The following is a 25,770-nucleotide window of genomic DNA, read 5'->3' on the forward strand; positions in this document are numbered from 1 at the left end:
AATACAACGACCTGCTCCGAGAGTGAGGTACTGATCAGTAAGAGTGAGGGTACGTCTACACAGCCCAGGGTAGAGAACCTCTCAGCCCGGGTCAACACACTCGGGCACTAACACTGTAAAAATAGCTGTGTGGACAACGCTTTGAAGCGGCAGCTTGGGCTGGAGCTTGGAGTCAGAAGCCTAGGGAGGGGGTGGGCTTGCTGCCAGGGCCTGTGTAGATGCACTCTAAGGAGGGAAGATGCTGCCCCTAAGCAAACACCAGAACGCAGGACAATACAACTGCACTTTCTTAGCTGAAAACTTAAGAGAACAAATTTGTTTTTGTAAGCAAAATAATCGGTGCTCAAGAAGGACGAAGTGCAGTAAAGATTAACATGGAGGGCCACATCCTCCACTGGGGTAAGTCGTTGTAGCTCCGTTGGCTAAGTTATTATTACAACTTCAATTTACACTCATTCTCCTCTCATTCACAATGGTGTAACTCAGGAGTGACCCCACTGAAATCAGTAGGATTTTACTGGTGTAAAACAGGCGTCAATGAGAAGAGAATCATGCCTGGAACGAGTACAACAACGCTATTGCAAAGGAATAATCTTCAGAAACCTGTGCCTGTCAAAGCAGATATGCAGCAATAGAGTGTATTTTCTGTGCACTGAGGTTAGGTTTTTAACAGAATTGTACTGTGGGGGGGGTTGTTTGTTTCTGCCTTCATGGTGGCCAATTTCTGATTTTTCATTGAAGTCAGTGATGTAAATTCTGTTCTTAATGACACTAGTATAAATCTTGAGTCATTCCACGAAGGTCAGGATTTACATTGGTAGAATTTGCCCAGTTTGGAGTTTGTTTGCCACTGATTTCAATAACCCCAGGAACTGCCCCATTCTGAGCACTTCTTAATGATTTTTGGATACTGTTTCACTGATTACAAATGTTTTGTAACTTGCATTATTATCAGGTGTAACAAAATTGTCATTGAGAGGCAGAATAAAATTGGTTTTAACTAATCATGTTCACACTGGTGTGTGGGAAGTGTCTTTCCTAAGGTTCCTTGTCACTCATTTTTTTTATTATTGTTATTTTAATGATTAGTTTGTTTGTTTTTCAAACCACTTCGGAGAAATTAGGTTTCAGAATAAAAGGAACCAGGCCAAGAACAAAGGGTGGCCTGGCTTAGTCGGTGCTGCTCACGTAGTCCAGGGTGAAGAGGATCTTCTGTTCTGTTTTCACGGCAGATGTAAGTTTTAATTATTGCAATCTAAAATAATCCAGTAAAAGATCAACGCCATGACTGGCCAGTAAGGGTTGAACTCTGCTCTGTCATTCTAGTGTAAGTTCAGAGTAAGTCTACTGAATTGAGAGGAGTTATTCCTAGTTTACACTGGGGTAAGCAAGAGCAAAATTTGGAGCCAAGTGCCTGTTTTTCCACATGCATCAACAGTCTCGAATGGTGGCACCTAGCCAGACTGACGGACTAGAAAATACCTAGTTAAAAAACTTTGGGTGAGATTCTGCTCTCATTTTCAAGGGAGTAAACCTGGAATGACAATAAAGTTGTACCTGCTTTCTCCTGATACATTTTGGCCAATTAAAGTTAACGTGTTCCGAGGTCATTAGTGTTCCGCGAGCAGCAATGGTGAATGTGTTCAGGGAGAGTGGCTAATGAGAGAGCTGCAGAAAGTCCCTCAATAAACAATAAAGGTTAGAGTCCAGTAAATCCAGAGTCAATTCCATAGACTTAGTGGAGTTAGCCCTGATTTACATTCATGCAATGGAAATCAGAATCTGGCCCTAACATTACCAAATATTAAAGTGCAGTGTAGTGAACAATCTGGGCCTTTGCTTCTCTGCTCAGGGACCTGGAGGACAGATTTTCAAAGTCACCTCAAGGCGCAGCTAGGCACCAAGTGTGATTCTCCAAGGTGCCTAAGCAGGATTGCAATCAGTGGGACGTAGGCACCTAAGCTGCATACGTGCTTTTGAAAAACCCAGTAGGTGCCCATCTGCAATTTTTGACACCTAAATGTCTTTGAAAATGTGTCCCTTAGTGTAACTGGGAGTTGGGCCCCCATTTCTGCAGTGATTGTGAAGATAACAAAGGTTGCTGACCTACAGTACTATTGATTTGTATAAACACACAGACTTTTATATTAAACCACTTGAATCATGTGAAAGAGCGAATGGAAGAAACCCTGCAATTTAGTATGTCTAAGTTTTGCTTTACTGATGTGCTGATATTGCTGCTCTTCATTTATTCACGTATGTTCAATAAAGCTGTGCCTGTCCTAGGATTTTCAGTCATGTTTGACAACTGGTGTCAAACACAGCTCCCCCAGCAGCCCCACTCAGCCAATGTCAACAAGGACTGTGCTGCTGCTGGGCTGGGTCACTCAAGTTCAGTGCCTCTTGTAAGAAAGTGGGAGAGACCCTGATAGAACAAGTGGTCAAGCATGTGGGTGCTGGACAAAGTTTGAACCTATCCACACCAATGAGACAGTAGCTTTCAGCAATGGGTGAGGGGAGTGGGTGGAGTCACATTTGGCAGAAGAGGCTGAAAATATGAGGCTAGTGCCTGCTTCTCCTCTGCAAAACCTTCTACGGGCATGCCCCTCCACCCCCAGTGGACCAGTTCTAGCATCTGTTACAAGGACTGGAGACTCTCCAATGAAGGCCTCCCTTACAAGGGATAGCCCCCATTGGCCACCAGGGGCTGAAACACTGCCCAATAGGTAGGTCCTTCATCCTCGCCCCATAGACTTACCCCTTGTGGCCTGAGCAGCTAACCAAAAATTTGGGGTCTTGCAAGTTGTTCCACTTAGGAGGAGAAATTGAGGGTGGAGTCAGGTACCTTTGATGCAATCCTGTTTATTCACAAAGTCCTGTTTCCCTGAACACAAGCAGACCCAAACAACAGAAGAGCGTTTCCTTGCCCACAGCCCAAACCACTTTTAGCGAGTCCTGGACCCAAAAGCTTTCTCTCTCTAAAGGCTTTTCCAGAACCACACATCTCTGCTTGTTCTGGCTGTGTCTGTAGCTTCCTCCTCCGTTTGTGTGCGCTTCTTTCTGCATCTATTGCGGTGTGCTTCTTCCCCCAACATGCACACATTTACCCAAAACAATACCCAGCAACACCCTCCACCCACATAGTTCTGACTCCTGGCTGAACTTGCATATGCCTTTTTGAGGTGGAGGCTGCTATAAAGGAGCTTAACTGTTTCTTACCTCTGTCTTAAATGCAGGGCAGCGGTTATAACCACCAGTTTCAACCCCCAGCAACGTGTACTGGCCATGAGGACAGACACATCTAGGTCTTTTTTTCTTTTTGCATTTGTTTTCAGTTCAGTTGGGCAAAGTGTGTTGGTTTTTTTGCTGTGTTTTTAATGAATGACTGTTAATCTCAAATGTGGCCACACTACGCTAGCAGCATGTGGATGAAGTTTAAGCAACATGCTCTTAGCCTGCAGTTACAGAAACAAAAGACATGTGGTGTGCTTTTTCTGGCCCTAACAGATAAGATCAATAGCAGGAGTTTCCAAGTGATCTTCTTCTTGATGAAAGATACAAGCCACTGCTTGCAGTTTTCCCTGAACAGTGACAAATATTTGCACAGAAACGTATTCGTTTTCAGTAATTTACAAGGGTTTCTTGATTGTTTGGGGGGTGTTTTGAGAATAAAAATTGACTATGAAAATGGAAAAAGTGAATGGGAAAAGCTGCCATTTGCAGTGTAGATCAACGAGCTTCATTGGTTCTACAAAACCCAGGTCCATCTATTAACTACGTACATTGACACAGACACAAAGCACCAAGGTAACAGAAAGAAAGGAGCTGGATCTACAGACACCCAAAACAACTTGAGGTTATGCTGAGCTACAGAGATATCAGTGACATCAATGGAGATGGTACCGGTGGAGCTGCTCCAGGCTGACCCTGTTGTAACTGAGAGAGGAATTGAGCCCCGTGGCTAAGGGACATGTGAACTGCTGCTCCCATGTTTCACAGCACAATGGTAATGCTGAAGTCTAATTATGACAGTTTAGATGTCAAGATTATTAACTAGTTCATGGCTGATCATTTTACCAGAAAGATCTCTAGCTCTTCTGGGAGTGTTGAGTGGAAGCTAGTTACGCTCAGGTCAAAACAGATTGTATTTTTAATAAGTTACATTTATCAGAAATTCTTGTTTAATTTTTCACAGAAAGTCAGTCTTATTTATAAAAAAAAAATCCTGTAACAATTATGTACTTTTCTCTGGACTACTTCATAGCCCATCTTCATTGGGGAGGTCGTGTTGCCTAGTGACTAGTGCACTGGGCTGGGATCCAGCAGGTCTGAGTTCTGATCCCAGATCTGACACCAGCATGCTAGGTGACATAGCCATGTGACTTGACCTCTCTGAGCCTCAGATGCGGTGATAATGATGCTTACCGCCTTACCGCATACGTGCCTTGAGATCAACTGCTGAAAAGTACTATGTAAGAGTTAGATATTATTATCATGCTATTGATTTTTTAACTATTGGTTCAACTGAGAATTTTGCTTGAAAGTGTATGTCACAATATCGCCCTGTGTAATTTTTAATATCTGTCTTTCTCAGAACAGAATCTCAGTGCTTTGCAGATGACAGGTGCAATATTAGAGTTCAACATTCCTATCATGTCTGGGTGGGATCTTGCCCTGTTTACTCAGTTCTTCATAAAACTCCCACTGAAATCAATGGAAGATTTACCCACGCAAAGGCTGAATAAGAAAACCAGGTTTGAACCAATAAAAATAATGCTTAACTCTTATGTGGTGTTTTACATCCGTTAACTAAGTAATCTTCACAATCTCCCTGTGATGCAGAAAAGTACTATCCCCATTTTACAGACAGTAAAGTGTGTCAAATGGAGGTGAAGTGACTTGCTCAAGGCTACAAAGGGAGTCAGTGGCACAGCTGGGATTTGGAATCAGTGACTCCTGGCTCCCAGTACTGTTCTCAGATCATTAAGTCACCCCTCTTGTTTTACAATGGGACTTTTATCTGAGTCAGCACCTGCTGGATTGGGCCCATTATGAAGATGCATTGCACCCTGCACAGTTGGAGGAGAAAAACGGGCTGTCAGGTTTGCATTGTAAAATGATGTTGGAGTCAGTGAAACACCAGAGCTGTAGGAAATCCAAGGAACATGAGATGCCAGTACAGAAACTCCAAGCAGGACAACAGAATCTTCCTCCTGCTGGCAAAACTGCCCCAGACCTGAGATTTTTCTCTGCACCCTTCTTGCATCCTTCAAGCACTTGCTGCTTCTTGAAAGCAAGCCCTCTTTTCCTCCCTGCATGTGTTACAGGCAGAGACAGATGGAAACTTTAAATCGCTGGCCTCAGCTCCTGGATCAGATTAACGTCTTTCACTTCTTACAGGACAGCTGCCTTCTGCAAAACAGCAGTGTGCATGTATCCTGATATGTAACTCTAGAGCAAGGCTTCTAAATATAAGAGGCATTTCTGCTCTGCCATACAAAGTGTGTCAGACGAATATTTAAACAACATGCTGTATATATTTCATTAGATTGAGCGGCAAATTAATATCAGTAGGACCATACGAAGATGAAGTCCTGCAATGCCGATCTGCTGGGATATCAGCAAACTTCACAATACATGCACTGAAGATTAGCACTGGAGCACCCAGACGATTTCAAAGAATCACTTTAAGAATGATCAGTCAAACACACACATCCGTGTTAATGGGGAATTAAAAGCTGCAGTAGCATAAATTCAGCTGGTCCCCATGTGATGACACTGGGTCTGTGTGTGCCTCTGGAGTTCGCCTGTCCCCATGTGCTCACACCGTGGCTGTGTGTGACCCGTGAAGGCAGCCTGTCTCCCCCACGTGCTCTCTCACTAGGGCTGCGTGTGCCTGGCTCTGCAACTTCGTCATGCCTATGTGTTCTGGAGGCCATGTGCACACCTGTTCTGTTCTGGATGAGGGAGGATGTCCACCTCTATCCCTGGAAACAGCCTGTACTTGTATGCTGTCGCAGTGTCTGTCTGTCAACAGCCTGTGTCTATGTGCTGTTATAGTGTGTGTATCTATCTGGCTGTATGCAGCCTGTACTCATCTGTTGATCTGGGGCCTGATTCTGCTTTTCTTTATAGCCAGTGACTTGAATGGACTTACTCCAGATTTGCACTAGCAAGAGGAGAATCAGGCCTGTTGGCCAGGATCCTTTTACAGTGCTTAGGCACCCATCCACCTCTTTAGACACCTGAGTCCACCCTCGGGGCTCCACTGCCATTTTCAGAACTGCTGCTCAGCTGCCACCTAACCCCACGGGTGCTGCATTTCCACCCGTCAGCATTTGCAAAGTCCCCTAAGCGCTGGTGCCGACGCACAGCTAATGACTTGCTGAGAGCCTTTGCTCAAGCCAAAGCCCCGGGCGCCCCCAAGCCGGATTCTCAGACTGGGCAGGAACATGCCTGTCTCACCAGCAGAGCCTGGGCCTATTGGCATGCTCAGAGCACACCTAACACCTGTTACCTGCCCCCCCCCCCCAATCAGGAGGGCCAGAGACAGGGCCACTGATGGCTGAGGGGCAGCAGAGCACCAGCACAAAAGACAGCTAGGGACACCGGGCAATGTCGGGCGAGTGTGAGAGAGGTATGGAGTGTGAACAGAAGATGGTTTGGGCTGCTAGGGTACGGGCTATTTAAGTGGCTGACGTGGCTTAAGTGCCTGGTTCCAGGAGAAGGGCTGCAGCTGAGGATCCCAAGTGAAGGGAGGCCCTTGTCTCTGGTCCAGCAGACAGATGTGCCAGGTCAGAAGCTTAGATGCCTAAATCCCTTCTTCTCCCTGCCCCGCCCTCAGCATGTCATTCCTGGCTAGCTCAGGTGGCTTCCCATTCAGCTGACCAGCTTCTGAAAATCCCTTTGTTAGGTGCCTAACTCTTCCCATGCACTGTCTGGGGAGCCTGGGTGCATAGCTCAGGGCTGAGGGTTCCACTAACGACAGGCCACTTCGGGTGCATCTACACAGCAATTAAACACCCACGGCTGGCCCAGGTCATCTGACTTGGGCTGGCGGGACTCCGGCTGCAGGGTTATAAAATTGCAGTGTAGACATTCAGGAGCCTGAGCTCTGGGACCCCATGAGGTACATTGAGACTGCAGCTGGGAGTGAGCCTCCCAGCCCAGGTACACAGACTCATGCTAGCTCGGCTCCAGCTAGCATGCTAAAAATAGCAGTGTGGACATTGCAGCTCGGGCAGCTGCTTGGGCTCTCAAGCCCAGTTCATGGGAACCAACAGAGGATGTTTCCAAAACAAAATATGCTCCCAGAGACCCCAGCAGCTGCTGACTGAAACTGATATTCTTGTCAGTTTCACTCTAGCTGGGAGCCTAGAGCCATGGATTCCAGGGCTGCCGGGCTTCTGGCTCTGTCGCATCGAGCTTGAGAGCCCCCTGGGTTTCTAGGCTGCTGCTCCATGGCAGGGAACCTGGCAGCTCTAGAAGCCCTGGCATGGAGGGGCTACCCCAAAGCTGCAGACTCATGAAGCCCAGGCTCTCTGGCAGTGGCTGTTCACAGGATGGGCTGCTCAGAGCTGGAGGCCCTAGGTTTGCATTGGAACCCTTCCTGAGGCTCACCAGAAGTTTGTCAAACCAGAGAGATTTCTGAAAAACATCTCAGGGCGATAAATTGTCATTTTCTGACAAAACTCTGTCAGAAAATTCCCAGCCAGCTCTAATTATGACATCATTATTCTGGATAATAAACAAAATCCTTTTAAAAATTAATTTCTGAATGTGACGCTGCTTGTCAGTTTTAATAGTAGGGCCATGTCCTGCTTGCTTTACTCACCTGAGTATTCCCCTTGACTTCAAACAGGCTACAGACGGTAGTAAAGGGAGACAGATTTGCCCCTTTCTTTTTGTTAATGACGACATAAAACACATGTACCTCGTATAACACTATCTCGAAAACGTTTTACAAACATTACCTAACTGAACCTCACACACCACTTATGAGATGATAAAGACTGAGTGAATAATACTTAATAAGTAATATTCAATTAATTTTGCTTTTTGCAACTTGTGGAATGTCTGTATGCGGATTGTGGTTTTTCTCAAATGGATTTGTTATTCAATGAATTTTTTCAGCCATTTCTTTCACCTTGTGGTTTGCCATTTGAAATCCAAGCTATGTTGCTTAATTATGATTGGTCAACTAGATCACATGGTATTGTTTCTGTTCCCTGATTGGACAAGTAGTTCTCTGTAAGCATTTGAATGTCCAAGCATATCATTTGCTTTCCATAAGCAGTTGGGAAACTCTAGCTCATACATGTTAATGGACAGTGAAGACAAAGAGACTTAAACACACCTGGAGCAAATTCATTTAAAAATCTGAATTTATATTTAAAGAAATGTTTGTGCAATATTCACCTATTTTTACTAAGTATCATTATCTGAAAAGGACAACCTAAGTATACTTAATACTGCCTCAGGGCAGGGGATGGACTACATGACCTCTCAAGGTCCCTTCCTGGCCTACATTTCTATGATTTACAACTATCCCTATTTTACAGATGGGAAAACTAAGGGAGAGAGAGATTAAAACTCTTCCTCAGGGCAATATAGGGAGTTGGTGTCAGAGCCAGGATTAGAACTCAGGACATTTTTTCATCTCACTTTCTCTCTGCTAAGTATTTGTGCAGCTCTCACTGCTATGGCCATTGCACCAGAGCATCTGAGTGGTCCATAACTAGACCTCTCTTTTCTCTCATTCTAAGGGCAGGTGGGTTCTCTGTGGCATCGCTCTTATTCTTCTGTACCTCATTCTGAAGACAGATTGGTGACTTTTTTCCCCTGGTTCCTAATCCCAGGATTAAACCACCAAACCATGCTTCTGGCCTATAATTTTTTTTTCATTTGGAAATAAAACTCAACATCCATCACCCCCATAATAGAAATTCAAAATAGGTAAATGCAAGGAATGAACTCAGCTGGCAGTGAAGTTACATAAAGCCTGAAAACCTAACAAGGAGGGCAGTTTGTCATGGTTTGGGATGCAATCCAGACCAGTGAGGGGTTGGGCACTGCCTGCCCTGCAACCCTCGGGGCCTGAAATACCCTGCTGCTATGGCTCACATCCTGGACACCAGCAGATAAGCCTGCAGGTCACACCCTGAGTGTCTGTGGGCTGTATATCCCTGGATCAGCAACTCTGACTCTAGCAGCCTGACGACAGAACAACAGCCCCACCCTGGCTTCCACCAGCCGTGGTTATTACTTGCAGGGTGACCCCAACACGCTTCCAGTCTCAAATTTCCCCAAAAACATGTATTCGGAAGTGTGCAGACCACTTGGAGAAATAATATCGTTTGTTTACTCCTATAAAGAGAGAAACACACATTATAGTTTATTAACTTAACTGGAGTAAATACACCCTTCCCTTCAAACACAGCACTGAGTTAGTTTATAGTAAAAAATAAAACAAATTTATTACCAATAGGACATAAGTGATGCCAGGTAAAAGAAATAAAGTGAGAAAGGGTTACAAGCAAATCAAAGTTAAATCATGCATCTAAAAGTCTAAAACTTAATCTAACAAGGTACAGGCTTTGTTCAAGATGGCTTCTCTCACCAATCTGCCTTCTTTCCAGCCATGGCTGACTTTCCCTCAGTTAGGACTTTCCACAGAAGTACAAGATGCTGACTTACCTTATTTTCCTATGTGAAAGATTTTTGCTTAAGCAGGTTTCTCACCTATATTCAGTTCCCAGAGACTTCAACCCCTCCTTTCTCAGCTTGCAAGAGCTCTGGCCCCTAATGTCTATCTAGCGATGGATAACTTGGGTGTTCTCTGCCCCTCCCTTTATGGACCAGTAAACCTTTGGAAAGCATCTCTCTTAAAGTTCATTGACCTTGCTTCAAGAGTCAGGATGACCTCATGCTGTTCTTCCCTTCCTGTGGTCTTCCCAGCCCCCTGCTGATTTCTATGTAATGGGGCTTCAAGTGTTTTTGGTCACCCCTGGCTTAATTTCTTACCTTCCCTCTTGTCTGGGTAAAACCTGTTTCTCCCTTTGTTTGATAACAGACTGTAAAGTATAATATCAATGTGTATCCCTAGTTCTCTGTATAGTGTTAAAACATACATGTCACGATGATGTTAATCACCAGTGTGTCGTAGACTTTCATCAAACACCTCACTCATTATAATACAGTAACATTGTATGCAATCAGTTGATTCAATTGCTTATCACTTGAGGTTCCATCCCCCTGTCTTTGTAGCCCAGATAAAGTTTCTCTCTGCTGGAGAGTAGACACCATGCATGCTGTCTTCTCCCCTGCTCAATAGCTTTGTTTACCTTTATATGTAAATGGACCTTCATTGTCTCTGGCTGATGACCAGGCTGGTCAGAGAGGCAAACGCACATTCCTGTTTACCAACTCCCTGTGACATGCCTGGTTTAAATACATTTTAGTCATATTTGCATCATATATCCATAACTCTTAATCACGCAAGAATATTAATGATCAGTGAGTTATTAGTTTTTCAATGACTTATTGCATGACACCTTTCGGATACAGATTATAACCACACTGCATTGGGTACACTCCATTGGTCAAGCCAGCTGAAACTCATTACCTGATACCACAGGCACTGATTTTTCTTTTTGCCAGTGGGTTCTTTCCACCTTCCAGTTTCACTGTGCACCATAGATGTGCTCCTGCCATTTACTGGTGGCTCGTGGGTACTGAGCACGCCCTATTTTTTTCTTCGGTGGGTGCTTGAGCCCTGGAGCACCCACAGAGTCAGCAGCTATGCCTGGTACCAGCGAGTCCCTTTCTCTCTGATACTGGGCTGCTTTAGGGTCACACAGTTCAAGGCTTGGAGGCTCTGAATACCTTGAAAGCAGGCATGTGGAATAGCTAGGAAGTCTCACTCAGACCCAGCCAGAACACCTACAACATAATGATATCACCCAAATGATGCTCTAGCTAGCTGAGGCTTGGACAAGCACAGGATCAGATGTTTAATTTGCTATGGATTCCAGAAAGAGGTGGTTTTATTTTTTTAACTTGACAGAGAACAGAGGAGTTAAGTTGGACTATGAAGGAGAAGAAGAATCTAGAGTGGGGGAACCTGAATAGTTAAAGAACGTAAAAAGTCACAGGGGAGCACTAGCTAGGGTTAAGAAAAGCAAAGAAGAAAGTGTGATGAACTAAGTAGCCTACAATTTTTTTGTAATGTTTTTATGGGATGTTAGTGCTGCTGTAAGAAACGCTGGAGACACCTGTCCTCTATTTATGCTCAGAACAGACAGCAACAATGCAGGTTTCTCCACCAATGAGCCATAATCCTGACTTGGAGGGATTGGGTAAGAGGGGGAATTTAGTAACCAGGGCCTGTTCAGCCCTTGGTCTCTCTGCTGAGACTGTCAATGAAGGGGAACAATTAATGCCAGCTGTGGTGGTTGGGCCTGAGCTAGAAAATTCAGATCCGGATCCAAGCTCTGGGTGTTTGAGTTTGGGATTTTGACTCAAGTATATCCCTACAAACAAAAAAACTAACTGAGCATTGGCCCTGGCAAGCTTCCACACAGCTCCTGTGTCAGTGTGCCACAGCCCTGACCTGGAGGAACCTGATGGATCATGAACCCAAGAAAGTAAAATCAAATAAAGGTCCATTTCATATCACATGTTAATGTCAGTATATCCGCTGATTTGGGTTTTGAGTGACTCATGTTTGTGAGATGTGTGGGCAGCGCTTCTCAGCTTTCTCTTTGCTATGGTGACACTTCTTTCCATGTGACACTTCGGAAGTCTCTAAGGATGCCACATCCCTGACACCAACAGCCAAGAAAAGGGTATAAGAGCTGCTACAGTAGCTCTCTGCCACTCAGGGTTCCCCTAATGCTGAGGTTAAACCTTCCATAGCCACGTAAACTGGTTGCAGAGCAGCACAAAGCTGCCTTTGTGCTGTGGAGAACATAAGCTTTTCTGGCCCTACAGAAACTACACCTGATCTTGCTCCCAATTAAGTGAGTGCAAGTTATGCTGTTTCCCTCAATGAGGGCAGGATTAAGCCCTAAAGCCTTTGCAAAATTACCTGCTGCTATTTGACTGAGCCCAGACATCTGCCAATTTGGAAAGTGAGAAACTCTTCTCACCAGGAACATTTTTAATTACAATTGGCATTTTGGATCTTCTTGCTAATTAAATTTTTAAAAGGAACATATGTGTGACCCTACAAATACAGGAACCTGTTATGCAAGAATCTGAAGTAATTTCCATTCTGCTTTAAATCAGGTCTAGCAATGAGAAAATGAATGTTACGGTGAGTGTACTGAGGTGAGGGAGGGTTCCCTTTTGCACCAGCACAGGAGGCTGGCACGGGGGGAGTTATATGCTGTGCCCTGTGCCAGGCAAATTCTTTCCATCACCGCTGCAGAGAGTTGGGCAAATTGGAAAAATCACAGAGGGGGCCCCACGACTCTATTTAAAAGGAAAGGGAGTAATTCTATTGCTGTAATAAGCTAGTGGGTGGGAAAGCTCTGCCAGGCTCTTTCAGCACTATTTCAGATAATCTCCTGCTTCCCACGTCTCCAGCCTTAACAGCTGTAAGAAAACTGGGCTCCAAACACTGGATTTATGGGACAAAATTATACTTTGGTACATGGGAGAATCCTGGATGTGGACAGGCTGGTCAGGAAATGGAATGACGATTTATAATACATGGACAGCACTGTTATGGCCCTGCATAAAACATACCAGCCACTGGTGTAATGTCAGCCAGGCCTCCTAACTCACGGGGAACGCATTACCAATAGCTCTGAGCACAATGTAAAGTGCTCCTACTCATCCCTAGGGATGCATTAACCCTGAAGCCTACTGCTGACAATTTAAATGGCGACCTTGTTAGCTGTTGCACGGCTGATCCGAGCAGAGGCACAAGAAGGAGGAACCTGATTATGAAGAGCGGTGCACTAGGCTGCAAGCCGTGGTGCCGGGGGGGGCAGGGGCTTGGAGAACATCCCCACCCCCACGTACCCTCTTCCACCCTGGCTACCCCACGCAGCCATTTGCTGTGTCACGGCACGTCGGTAACGCGACGTGGGATCCGTTGCACCGTCAGATGCTACCGAGGAGCGGGGGTGGGCCCTGAGGCTCCCGAGAAGGGGCATCCCTTGAACTGCAGAGCCTGGGGTGGGCCCCGCTCCTGGGCCAGGGGGGTTGCCCCCCCCCCCGGGCAGTGCACCGCCCCAGGGGCTGCTGATGGTCTCTCCCCCACGCCCCGAGTCCTGCCCGAGCGCGGCGGCGACAGCCGGAAGTGCAGAGACGAGGGGAGCAGGCTGACCGGAAGTTCAGGGGAAGGCGGCACTAGTGACCGGAAGTGCCGCTCCGGGGGGCAGGTTCGAGTGTTACGCCGCGGGCGGAGGGAACGGTTGTAGCGGAAGCGCGCCGCAGGGGGCAGGGAGAGGGGTGGCACAGGGGTCGCCGGAAGCGGAAGTAGCCCGGGCGGGAGAACGGACGGGGCAGGATTCGAAAGGGGTTTCTGAGGCAGACTCGGGGGCGGCAGCCGGTGAGATGCGGGTGGCTGGTCCCGTCGCTCCAGCCCGGGCCCGCTGGGTATCGCCGTGAAGCGGGGTGTCTGCCCGGGGGCGGCGGCGGCGGCCTTGGGAGGCGGTGCCAAGCGGCCGGCCCGGCCCAGTGACCTTGAGGCGATGGGCGGCGAGGCCCCGCCCTGCCCCGGAGGCCCGTGGAAAGCGGCCGGGAGAAGGCTGGGGGTGGGGCTGAGGAGAAGGAGGAGCGGCCTGAACTGGGCCCCTCAGGCGGTGCCGTGACCTGCGTGCGGGGCGGGCTCCCAGCGCTGCCCGGCCTGGGTTCGGGGCGGGGTTCCTGGCGAACCCGGGCTCGGGGGCTCGCTGCCCCTTTTTCCGCGCTAAGTCGGGGAGGGGGGGGAGAGAGATCCATGCCGTGCCGTGCCCCGCCCCACCCCACCTAGCGAGTTCGTGGGTCTCATTTCTGATAGACACGTGACCACACCCACCAGCGCTGACTCGAAATCACCAAGGGGGCCATGGAGCGCGAGCTCTTCTCCCACCCCCGGGAGCCGCCCATGGGGAGCCCTTTGCGGCCGCTGCCAATGGTGCATCGGTTCTTGAGGGAGGTGATGGTTGAGGGCTGTAGAAAACCACCTATCAGCGATGATCTAGGTATACATGGCTCAGCTTCACTATAGGGGGCTTGACCAGATGACCTCTAGGGGTCCCGTCCAAGCCTATGTTCCTATGGTTCTATCCCAGAAGACTACAGGGGCAGCGTGAAACTGACTCATGACTTTTTACTCTACAGAAACAACCTGCCACCAATCACTTTTGAGGCTGGAATCTTGTTCTTTGCTGCCAGGGGTCGGGGCACGGGGGCTTGTCCCACTCCACCCGCCTGGTACTCCAGCCAAAGAGTGGTGTTGGGGCGCCGAGGCTTGCTCCACTCCGCCCACCTGGCACTCCTGCCGGGGCAAGCCCCCACACCCCGGCTGGAGTGCCGGTGGGGCGGATGGAGTGGGACAAGCCCCTACATCCCGACCCCAGTCCCAGGCTGGAGCGCCGGGCGGAGTGGGTAGGGCCTGGGAGTGCCCATTTTTCTGGGGCCCAGGTTGGCCCAGTGGCTAATCTACCACTGGGAGGAGAGCGAGCAGGCGCCCAGCGGCGGTAAAAAACTTTAAAAAAGGTAGGCCCCCACCCCAGGGGAGCCGGCCCCTGCATGGGGCGGTGGGACCTGGAAGGGAGCCAGGAGCCATGCACGCTTGAGAGCAGCATCTCCTCCCGGAGCTGGGTGAGTGCCTGGAGAGCCCCTGGCCAGAGGGTCCATCCATCACCCACCACAAGGCCAGCTGCAGGGGTTGGAGGGAGGCGGGCCCTCCCACCCCCAATTGCCCACTCACCTGAAGTTGGGGCCCACTCAAAAATCCCATGCTGGCTACACCACTGGCTCAGGGGAGGGGTGGGGGAAGAGGTGGTGTGGGGCCTTGGGGGAAGGGGTGGAGTGGGGGCTCAGCAAGGGGTTTGGGGGATCCTTACGTTGCTAAAGTTTGAGAACTGCTGAGACTATGGGGTAATTAATGGACATCTTCCAGGTGTGTTCTGCTGGGAGTTTGTTCCTTGAGCTTTAGAAAAAATAACACTATGAACACTTAACATACAGAAATGATTGGCTATTGTGAAATAAAAGAAAAAGTAACTGAAACTTGAAATAATGAGTTAATTACTTAGAAAGTTTGTCCTAATGTGGCAACACTCATGTTTTAAACAGATTAATAATAATTATCAAGTATTTAAATTTTCTTATACAACTTCAGTGTTTCTGTATATTGATAGTTTATATATGGGATAGATGGGATGGGAAGGGTTCCTACCAATATTACAATTAGTAATTGGATTGGTGAATTGGCAGATTTTGGAATTTTTATCTGAGATACTTGAGTCTGGATATTGTAACTTTACGGGGTTGCTAAAAAGGGAGATTGGAAGAAGTTCTTAAAACAGTGTATCAATGAATTGTTGATGAGTATTATAAGGACTTTCAGTTATAAATTTTCATAAGAGAAAACTGACTCAGTAAATAACTTAGTGACTCTTAAATTGAGGGTTAAATCTAGACTCTCGTACTTGTTACCAGCAATAGAAAAGGCTGCACTTGTGCAGTTTGCTATTAGACATTTAACTTTATCATTCCAATATATATCTGAATAATATTAATCAAAATTTGGATGGCAAGTAGAAATAGGAGGCTCCCTGTAACCCAGACTTAGGTGGGGCTTTGGACACACCCCTCTCATCAGTCTCTCCCATTTACTAGCATAGGCAGCTCTCTCCCCATTCATTGTAAAGGGAGCAAAGGCACCTAATCCAGGATTTGTGGATTTCAGTTATTTTCTTCATGCCTCAAAGGTAGGCATTGCAATGCTTAAGACCCTTTGTTTGTCTGGGCCCTAAGCACTTAGGGGCCTTAGTCTCACTGAAAACCAATAGAACTGAGAAACAGAAGTCCCAGAAGCCCTTATGAAAATTTTACCCCAGATCTGGGGCTGGCTTTTATGTTGGTGGGATCCCTGAAACCCTGACCTGAGGTTTAATAGACTTGACACCTGTTACACTTGGAATGAGGTTTAAAAAAACAATCCAAGTAATTAATGAAACTGATGAGTAAAATGAGGATGAAATTATCCTCTTCCCTCTTTTTCACAGTTACTGTGGGTAAATTCATCAGACTGCTTTTGTTAGTTTTAAAAATAAACCTTGATTAGACAAATGCACCAGCTTCAAACATCTGTCTCCCTCAATCTCAAAAAGAGCTTATCGCCCATATACACTTTCTTGTAATAGGTAGATCTTTCTGAAAACTACTGCCCTGGCTATATTTGAAGAACATTTTAATTAAGTAAAATTATTGATATTTTTGTGGGTAGTTTTGAGCCCAGACAAGTTCTTATTGACATCAATATTTGTGTGGGTTTTCTTTTTTTTGCCATTGACTGTAGTTGGTGGCATTATATATGTGTATGAATGTGTGTGCCTATATTGGCTGGCTTCTGCATAGAAAGAACATAAGGCTTCGTTAACAGGAAAAGAAAAGAAATCTTCCGTTAGCTCAAATTGTAGAGATGTTGGTTTTGGGGCTCCAGGACTAAGCACCCTGATATTAGCATCTTTTGAGTGGTACAATAGAGGACCTTATCTTATGATGAGTATCTCTGAAGGATCGCAGGAGAGAATGTGCTTTTGTGACAACTACCTGCATGCTGAGGCTTCAAAGTTGTCAGGATTTATTTTGCAACACAAATAAACAGGGCTATTTGCAAGCTTTCCTTATAGTTATCCCTTTTGCCTTAGGAGCAAGCTTGTTGTTTTAGGTATAGTATATTTTAAAGATGTTTGTAGGATAGAGTAATTGAATGATTTTCTCCAACTCCGTAAGTGTGAAGACAAGACTCTTATTCCTAATTCCTTGCTTAGTGTCCTATCCACTGGTCCTTGCTAAGGGTGTGGAGTCGGGTCGGGGGGTATCTGTATGTTCCATTCCTCCAGTGTCGCTTATAATACAAGTCAAGCTGTTATGGTCTACTAATTACTATGCTTTCTGTCAGTACTGTGTATGCATGAAAGGAGTAGAAATATCTTTCTACTGTTTTTTATGGCTGCCTTTGTATTGCTGTGCGTGTCTGATTTATCGCTGTCTGTTTTGCCATGGGTTTATTTCTGTAGTCTCTTCTAAAATGGCAGAGCTCAAATTTCACTAATATGTGTATGTCACACTGGATAAGGCTATTTCTGTCCTTTTCAGGGCCTTAAAATGGGGAATACAAGCAGTGAGCGAGCTGGTATGGAGCGTCATGGGGGCCATAAGACGCCCCGAAGAGACAATTCTGGTGGAGCCATTAGTACAAAAGAAGGTGATAGACCAAAAATCTTGATGGATAGTCCTGAAGATGCAGACTTGTTCCATTCTGAGGAAATAAAGGTATCATAAGTTATGGCGGTTCCTTCCGTCATAACCCGACACTGGCACCTTGTAGCTTAGACATTCTATCAAGCTGTATTTTTGGAAGTGATATTAGTGATATTTTAGCCAATTTTCTGTATAAACTCAGTTTTAGAAACTTGAAGCATTGCTGACTTTCTCTCTCTTTTTTAAGGGAAGAAAACCTTATTTCTTCTTCTAACCTTTTAGCAGATTTCTGTGAATGAAATACTACATTTTTAACAAAAATTGTAGGAAAACTAAGAAATTGGCTCTAAGCCCTTGCCCAATGTTGTATATTAATACACCACTTTCCTTTGCTATATCTTTTAAGCTCCTTTTATGCTTTTTTAATCACCATACTCAGTAACATTCCAGATGATGATTCTTTCCATTTTAAAAGTTCTGTCAGAGTTCCCTATTTAGTATTAATTTCTAATAGTCCTAATTTTGGTCTGTCCCCATTGTTGGGTGGAATAAGAATGTTTAGCTCACGGTCTTCCAACTTAATTCATCATATTGCGTTAAGCTGTACCCTGCAGATAGCAATAACCTTCCTGTGGTCCAGTTGCAAGTTCTCTATGGAAGGCATTTTGCAGGGTCTAACAAATGCCTTATACAAGAAATTCCTTTTTAATTATTTTTTACCCCTCAGTTTAAATATATGCAGCTACTTTGTGTGCTTCTCCCCCTCAATGATAGTTACTTCTCTGGTTTAATTGTTTTGCATTCTGTTTTAATATCATCTGCCAATTTGGAAGGCTACTAATCTTTCAACTTATGGGTTATTTAAAAATCTTTACAAGCTGGCTTGCAAACTGTTGAGATACCAACTTCTGTCTCTGATATAACAGTGGCTACCTGCATTTGTTTCTAATTTATGGGAATGTTGAAGAACACACACAGGGGTGAGGATACCTTTAGTCAAATGTTACCTTTCTCTAAGCTTACCTCTCCTTTCACAGGGCAAAGGAGCCAACGTAGAACTTCTGTTGAGTAAAGTTTTGTGCTTCTAGGCTCCACGAGAGAGAGAGGAATTTCTAGCTTGGCAGCAAGATCTGGAAGTGAGTGAAAAAGTCCCTGTTCAAAATCGGCCAACAGTCTTTCGCTGGACTGCAGGAGGGAAAGAGGTTTATCTGTCAGGTTCCTTCAACAACTGGAGTAAACTTCCTCTTACAAGAAGGTAACAAACTTGTTACATTGCATCACTGGCATTCTATCTAAAGTTGGAAGCAATTAGGGTCATGTTATTGTTACACTTAGATTATTGCATACCTCTGTTAGCTTTGAGAGCTCTTAAGAGGAGAAATCTTAGTGTATCATGCTAACTGTCAGTATTTGAATGGTGGGACACTCTGACTGCCGGAGGTGAAAATTGTCCCATGGAAGTAGTTATTTGCTTGGCACTGTGGAAAAGACACACCACAGTCCCTGCCATGTAGGGTTTACTGCCTAAAGGTAGATGTAGAAGATTGGACACACTGGGAAATCCACAAGTGTTTTTAGCTACATTGCCCCAAAGTGTTTTTTAGGGACTTTAATAAAGAGGGTGTTGGCTTGGTGGGTTTGAGAAGGGCATTCCATGCATAAGCAGCGTGGGAGAAATTATGGAGACAGGAGTAGGGAAAAGGGGACCAATGGAGCATCAATACTAGGATAATTTTCAGACTGGACAGATTGAGTGGGGAATGTAGTGGGAAGCAAGGCCAAAGACACATGCCAGGATGGAATTATAAGGGGCTTTGGAGGGGCAAACGAGAAGCTTAAACATGGTGCAGTGCTTCAAGGGGAGGCAGTGGAAGGATTCAAAGAACTGGATGCCAGCGTCAGATCAATAGACGAGGGAGGTAGTTTTGGCATGGTGGTCTGTAGAGTTTGTCTAGTCTCAGATTTCTCATCTGACAACTTAGACCTCTCCTAGCAAAAGTACAAAGAAATAATAACCGGGGGTGGGGGAGAAAAGTAGGTTTGTCTCCTTCAGATGTAATGTTTAGAAAAGAGAGACATCTGTCCCCCTTTAATTTGCAATTGGCCGTCACTATAGTGAATCAAGTAAACTCTCTTACAAAGTCCCTTTCAAATAGACACACGTTCCAAACTCAAACAGCAAAAACTGCCTCTCTGGACACTTTCCTCTGCAGACTTTGCCCCCATCCCTGGGAAGAAGTGAGGAATGGAGGACTGTTAGTGTTGCATGACTTCTCTCTGAGCTACTGTGAAGACCTCAAAACAGGCAGGAAGCTCGTAGCACAGGAATGACAATCTGATCAAACTGCGTCTACTCAGAGCAGTTTTTCTGGCAGTTACTGCTTTCATTTTCGCAGTTCTTGTTTATTTGACGGGCGAGATTTGTGATGGAAGGTACTGAAAAGCAAGTTCACTCCAATATATCCTTATCTTGTATGTGAAGCTCTGGCTGATGGGCCAAAACTAGTGTGCTGTCACGTTGTATTGAGTAACAAAGATGCAAGAAGAATGCTTTTCAAAAACACAACATTAACCCTTTGACACCAGGAGCCTGGATTTTCTGGTGATCAGTGTTAATGTAAAACATGTGCAGTTGTGCATGTGAAGAGATGGGACTCAGCTGTCACTGAGGAGGTACTCATTAGCGTTAGCTTGTTTCTGTACATTTAGATTATTGCATTGGATTGCCTCACATGCTGTCTTAAAAGGGTCATTACCTTCAGGAATTTTCTGAAAGATTCTGTTTGAGATCTTTGCATTCTTTCTTATAATAATTGTAGCGAGTCTGTAGATGGACAGATTTTTCAGAATAAAAGGTTAATTGTTCGTGTATTTTTCTGAAATCACAGCCACAATAACTTTGTAGCAATCCTGGATCTTCCAGAAGGAGAGCACCAGTACAAGTTCTATGTGGATGGTCAGTGGACGCATGATCCTTCGGAGGTAACATTTTTATGTGATCCTGCAGGTTTACAAGATGATTCATGCACATGAATGGGAGAAATGAGTTGGCTTCCACGCTAACCTAAAGGAAAGGGCCTTTGCTAACACTAGCAATTGGTTGTTTGATCGGGTGAAATGTTCCCGGCCCCAGCTGGCCTAGGTAACTGAGTCTAGTAGTGCTGTCTGTCTGTTAAATAACCAGAGGCTAAACAAGAAGTAGGTGATGAGGACTGTGGGACATTGGTTTTTCAAGTCTGTAGAATATTAATAACCCTGCATACCTTCTGAATTGTGACTTTTTGCCTCTGCTTCTTCCTAGCCAGTAGTAACCAGCCAGCTTGGTACAGTTAACAACATCATTCAGGTGAAGAAAACTGACTTTGAAGTATTTGATGCTTTAATGGTGGACTCCCAAAAATGCTCAGATATGTCTGGTATGAATCCATTTGTAATCTTATACCACGTGCTTGAAGTTACGTAAATACCCTCTACATTTAATTCCTGGTCTTAAATCCCCAAAGTAGAAGAATCTTACTTTTTATACCCGATCTGTTGGGGATATGTGCAGGGATCATGAAATGTAAAAGGAGAGAAGCTGGAATGAGTGAGGAGATTGTAGTAGAATACAGGTCACTGATCAAACCCCATCTAGATCAGTAGTAAGTGGTTGCTATTTGAATGCGTGACATGAAATGGTGATTTCAGATTTCCCTGGTGAATCAGTAGCTACCTCAAAACTGATACTGAGGTTGACTGCCTTGACAGCAGTTTGAAGGTCATGGAGACTGACCTGCCTCTGATCCCTTTTTTCAGGATTGTTGTGTACTTGTGGGGAATGCCATGGCAGCGTTCTGGGTACCTGGAAGATTCTATTTGCGAGCTTGGCCCCTTTCGTATACACTAAATAATTTCAGTAATATTTTGTCACCAAGAAGGGGATTTTATTCCACTGTTTGCCAGGACTGCCAAAAACTATCATAAAAGCAAATAATCTGAGGTAGCACTTAGTACTGAATGTGTGCTGCAGAAATACTGGGCAAGGAAATCCCCTTCCCCCCCCCCCCCCAAAAAAAAAAAAATAAAAGCTTCAGGACCAACCCTTGAAGTGCTGACGGCTGACCCTACCTAGCTGGTCTCCAGTAGGCAGACTCTGGAATCTTTAAAATCATCTCTTGGGCTTCTTGCTACAGATCTTTGTGCTTGAACTTCACAAAACTTCCCAAATTCTGAAATGTGGGTTCCCTTTGCGTTCTGTCACCTAGTAGTGTTCCCATATTTGTGTGCTGTTTGAGTAGTATCTTGCTGATGAGCAGACCAGTGTCAAGATTAACCCTGTGTTATGAACAGGAACTAATTTCTGAAATGATGTGACAAAACTTCCTACTGTGCTGTGTAGCTGCAGCTTGCAAGTGCCCTGTCCTGGGTGATGGTTGTATTTTTTAGTTTGTTTCTGGCCCAGCAGGAATTGTGTCCCAGGAAACCAAAGACTTCATCTAGAGTGTACAGGAAGTGTGGCATCTCTGTAATTCCTGGAGGATTGACTTTATAGCGCAATTAGCTTCTGTCATACACATGTTTCTGAATGTGAAATTACTACTGCAGCTTATGTATCTGTGAAGAGTTTATCTTCTTTAAGGTTAAATATTTTAACATCTCCCTAACAGAGCTTTCAAGTTCACCCCCAGGACCCTACCATCAGGATCCCTATGTTTCTAAGCCAGAGGAACGCTTCAAGACTCCACCTATTCTTCCACCACACCTGCTGCAGGTGATCCTGAATAAGGACACTGGCATTTCTGTGAGTAGACAACCTTTTTCTTTGGGTCAGTTATTTGAGAGGTTGGACATGCACTGGAGCTGCTTGTAACAATCCCAAACCTTGGAAGCGTCCCCTAATGAGTGAGATCTTTATTGCCCAAGTCCAAACTGATCCATTTGTAATTATCTTCTTAACTGATCTTTTTTCAAAACTGGAAGAAGAATAGTAACACCGTTTTCCCCACTCATAAATCCTAATCTATACACTGCAAAATTATCAGAACTTCTGAGAACATAGCAAACCTGTAAGAAATGAGAAAAGGCCCATTCCTAGGTGGAGGAAAGGTAACCCCATATATACCCTTGGTCCCCCCTTAAGTGATCTTTGATTATATTGGAATTTTGACGGGGAGCCAATACAAAGATTTGTTGAGTGGTTGCCTGTGAAAGACAATATGCCATAATTTAGTTTTTCCACTCTCTGTCTCCTCCTTTTATATGCTTTTCAGTGTGATCCAGCTCTACTTCCTGAGCCCAATCACGTCATGCTGAACCACCTCTATGCACTTTCTATCAAGGTAAGGGAGTCTTACCTTATCACAACAGTTACATTGAGTTAACCATTACATTGTGATAACTTGTTTTCCATCTTCCCTAGGATGGAGTGATGGTGCTCAGCGCCACTCATCGTTACAAAAAAAAATATGTGACTACATTGCTGTACAAGCCAATATGATTAGACCAGGTATCCTGGGGTGATGAAGTGCCAGAGGGAACAAATTCTTCGTTAAACCAAAACATATGCATGGTCTATGCTATTGTAAACAGACTCTGATTTCATACGGTTTTAAAGACTTCACATTTGTTTCATATTTGCCTTGGTCTCCCAGTCCCATCTGGAAGTTTTCAGACTCAGCCAGGACCAAATAGATGGCTGGTGGTGCTGTCATTTTTTCAGCTCAATAACAATCGCCTGGGATCTACCAGTGAAATCAGGCTGGGAAATATGGGGATAGTGACAGCTCAGATGTCATTCATGAGTGATACAGGCTGTAGAAAATAATATTCTAAGAAGTGCAAGATCCTTGCTGATCGAGTGGCTGTTTTTATCATAAAGCTCAAACATTCAATTATATTACCACTGAGCTCCACAAAGAGCCCATTCCCTGGCTCGACTATATGTGAAAAATGGCATTCTTTCTGTTGCAGCTGTTTTGGGCGAAGCCAGAGATGCTGCCACTACCACACACACTGTTTCTTTTATTTGTTTGTTTAATCAGTAGACGGTTGAGTACGTTTTCCAATGTGAGTGATGCTCTAGCATTGTTTCTCTTATGAGAACTCCAAAATAACTTTTCCCCAGTGGAATTGCTGATAAAGACAATTGTTCTTTATTGCTGGGTTTTGTGTAGACCATATAATGCACCCTGCAATAATCTGTTCTTGTAACAGATTTGTAATTCTCTTGCCGATAAGGACTGATTTAAACTGGGCTGGGTTCCTATAAGGAAATTGACCAATTTAGCATAAGGGCTTTAATTCTTCAGTATCAGCTTTTATCAAATTGATGGTAAGGTGACTCCCAAGTTACTTTAAAAACTGTATAGTAAATGAGATATTGAGGGGAAAAATCATCTGCTGATATAAGCAGCTGCAGCCCCTGTGAAGTGGCACTGCACTCACTTATGTCAAGGGCTGGATTGGCCCTGAATCTATATTTGCATTTGACTCTGCCAACTTAGGTTCGTGTGGTCTCTGCAGCAAGGACTCCCAACAATTTCTATCACTTCGTGCTTTATTTATATTTATGTAAACGGATGTCATTCTCACAAAAGGTGCCAGGTTGCCTTTCTTAGAGACTGATGATCTATTTGATCCCAAAACGAATAAATTCCCCACCAATGTGCCTCAGGCCTGACCTGGAGGGACCAACTTGGGGAATGCATAGTGCCCGTCCATTCCTGGGCACCTGAGTGCCAATAAGAATGACGAGAGTGACCTCAGTCCATGACCTACTATACAGGGGTACATATTACAAAAACCACCATGTAGCTAATCAGATAGTGACTTTGGTGACCACGATTAGATGTGATACAGTCAATGATAAAAGACTACTTTTCAGTTTTCTGAACTGTTCAGTTGTATTGTTACAATATTTTGAGTAGTTCAGGGTACATTGCTATTGGGTTTTCTTTGAAAACATGGAATTCCTGTCACTGTCTGACCTCTTCAGAAACAAGTTAAAATATAAAGCATTTTAAGGAAAAATGGATAATGTGTTTTTGTTTCCTGTCAGCCCCGCTGCCCACGACCATACTGGGTTGGCTGGCGGCATAATGCTTGGCTAGTTGTGCAGTTTCTCTCCCTGGTTAAAGTGGTAGCTACTTTACTTTTATAAAACCCAGTTTCGACACACATCCTCTCACCATACACTGGTACGGAATAATACACTTTAAGAGTGGTGGGGGGGGAGTAAACCAAGCTCTTAATGACCTTTGGCAATTGGAAAACCCAAGGATTTCACTTTTGGAAAACTGACTGCTCTCCACCCCTGTTTTTGGTTTGGTTTCCTTTTGTTTAAGGCTGTCATAACTATAAAGGGAAGGGTAACAGCTCTCTGTGTACAGAGACTCCAAATCCTTTTACCTGTAAAGGGTTAAGAAGCTCGGGTAACCTGGCTGACACCTGACCCCAAGGACCAATAAGGAGACAAGATACTTTCAAATCTTGGGGGGGGAAAGGCTTTTGTGTGTGCTCTTTGTTTTAAGGGTGGTTCGCTCTTGGGACTGAGAGGGACCAGACATCAATCCAGGTTCTCCCCATCTTTCTAAACAAGTCTCTCCTATTTCAAACTAGTAAGTAAAAGACAGGCAAGGCGTCTTAGATTTACTTTGTTTTCTCAACTTGTAAATGTACCTTTTTACCAGAGTGTGTATCTTTGTTTGCTGTACTTTGAACCTAAGACAGAGGGGGGTCCTCTGAGCTCTTTAAGTTTGATTACTCTGTAAAGTTATTCTCCATACTGATTTTACAAAGATGATTTTTACCTTTTTCTTTAATTAAAAGCCTTCTTTTTTAAGAACCAGATTGATTTCTCCTTGTTTTAAGATCCAAGGGGGTTTGGATCTGTATTCACCAGGAGTTGGTGAAAGGAGGGTGGGAGGAAGGAGGGGGGATGGTTAATTTCTCCTTGTTTTAAGATCCAAGGGGGTTTGGATCTGTGTTCACCAGGGAATTGGTAAAAGGTTTCTCAAGGCTTCCCAGGGAGGGAATTCTTGTGATGGTGGCAGCGGACCAAAGCTAAGCTGGTAGATAAGCTTAGAAGTTTTCATGCAGGCCCCTACATTTGAACCCTAAAGTTCAAAGTGGGGATCCAGCCTTGACAAAGGCTGTCACAGTTCAAGCAGCTTGAGCAATCTCCATTGGTTGGCCTCTGTGATGCTGGGTATACTTGACTGCTTGGAAAGGTCGGTTTTCAGTTTGTTACGGTTCATGACAACTGAGGCATGATGAGAGAGAATGTCTGTTCCTGGCACAGCCTGCACATGAATATTTGTGAACAGAGGCCAACAGGAAGTCTGGGCACGGTGAGGGCTCTGA

At 44.9% G+C, this 25,770-nt stretch overlaps 1 protein-coding gene across 3 annotated transcripts; it reads left to right on the plus strand.

The window, feature by feature from the left end:
• The first annotated feature begins 13,476 nt into the window (after positions 1–13,476).
• On the plus strand, positions 13,477–24,432 carry PRKAB1 (protein kinase AMP-activated non-catalytic subunit beta 1). 3 transcript variants are annotated; one of them, XM_024197391.3, is made up of 8 exons: positions 13,477–13,561; positions 17,326–17,502; positions 18,519–18,685; positions 20,319–20,412; positions 20,732–20,846; positions 22,077–22,210; positions 22,680–22,748; positions 22,829–24,432. In XM_024197391.3, the coding sequence occupies exons 2-8, from the start codon at positions 17,335–17,337 to the stop codon at positions 22,904–22,906; spliced, it is 825 nt and encodes a 274-aa protein (XP_024053159.2). In that variant the 5' UTR covers positions 13,477–13,561; positions 17,326–17,334; the 3' UTR covers positions 22,907–24,432. The 3 variants fall into 3 exon arrangements, with proteins under 3 accessions (XP_024053159.2, XP_024053157.2, XP_024053160.2); XM_024197389.3 differs by lacking the exon at positions 13,477–13,561 and adding an exon at positions 14,578–14,817; XM_024197392.3 differs by lacking the exon at positions 13,477–13,561 and adding an exon at positions 15,064–15,932.
• Positions 24,433–25,770: the final 1,338 nt, after the last annotated feature.

This window comes from Terrapene carolina, unplaced genomic scaffold, assembly GCF_002925995.2.
Source record: "Terrapene carolina triunguis isolate 2854851 unplaced genomic scaffold, T_m_triunguis-2.0 Scaffold951, whole genome shotgun sequence".
Taxonomy (NCBI): Eukaryota; Metazoa; Chordata; order Testudines; family Emydidae; genus Terrapene; species Terrapene triunguis.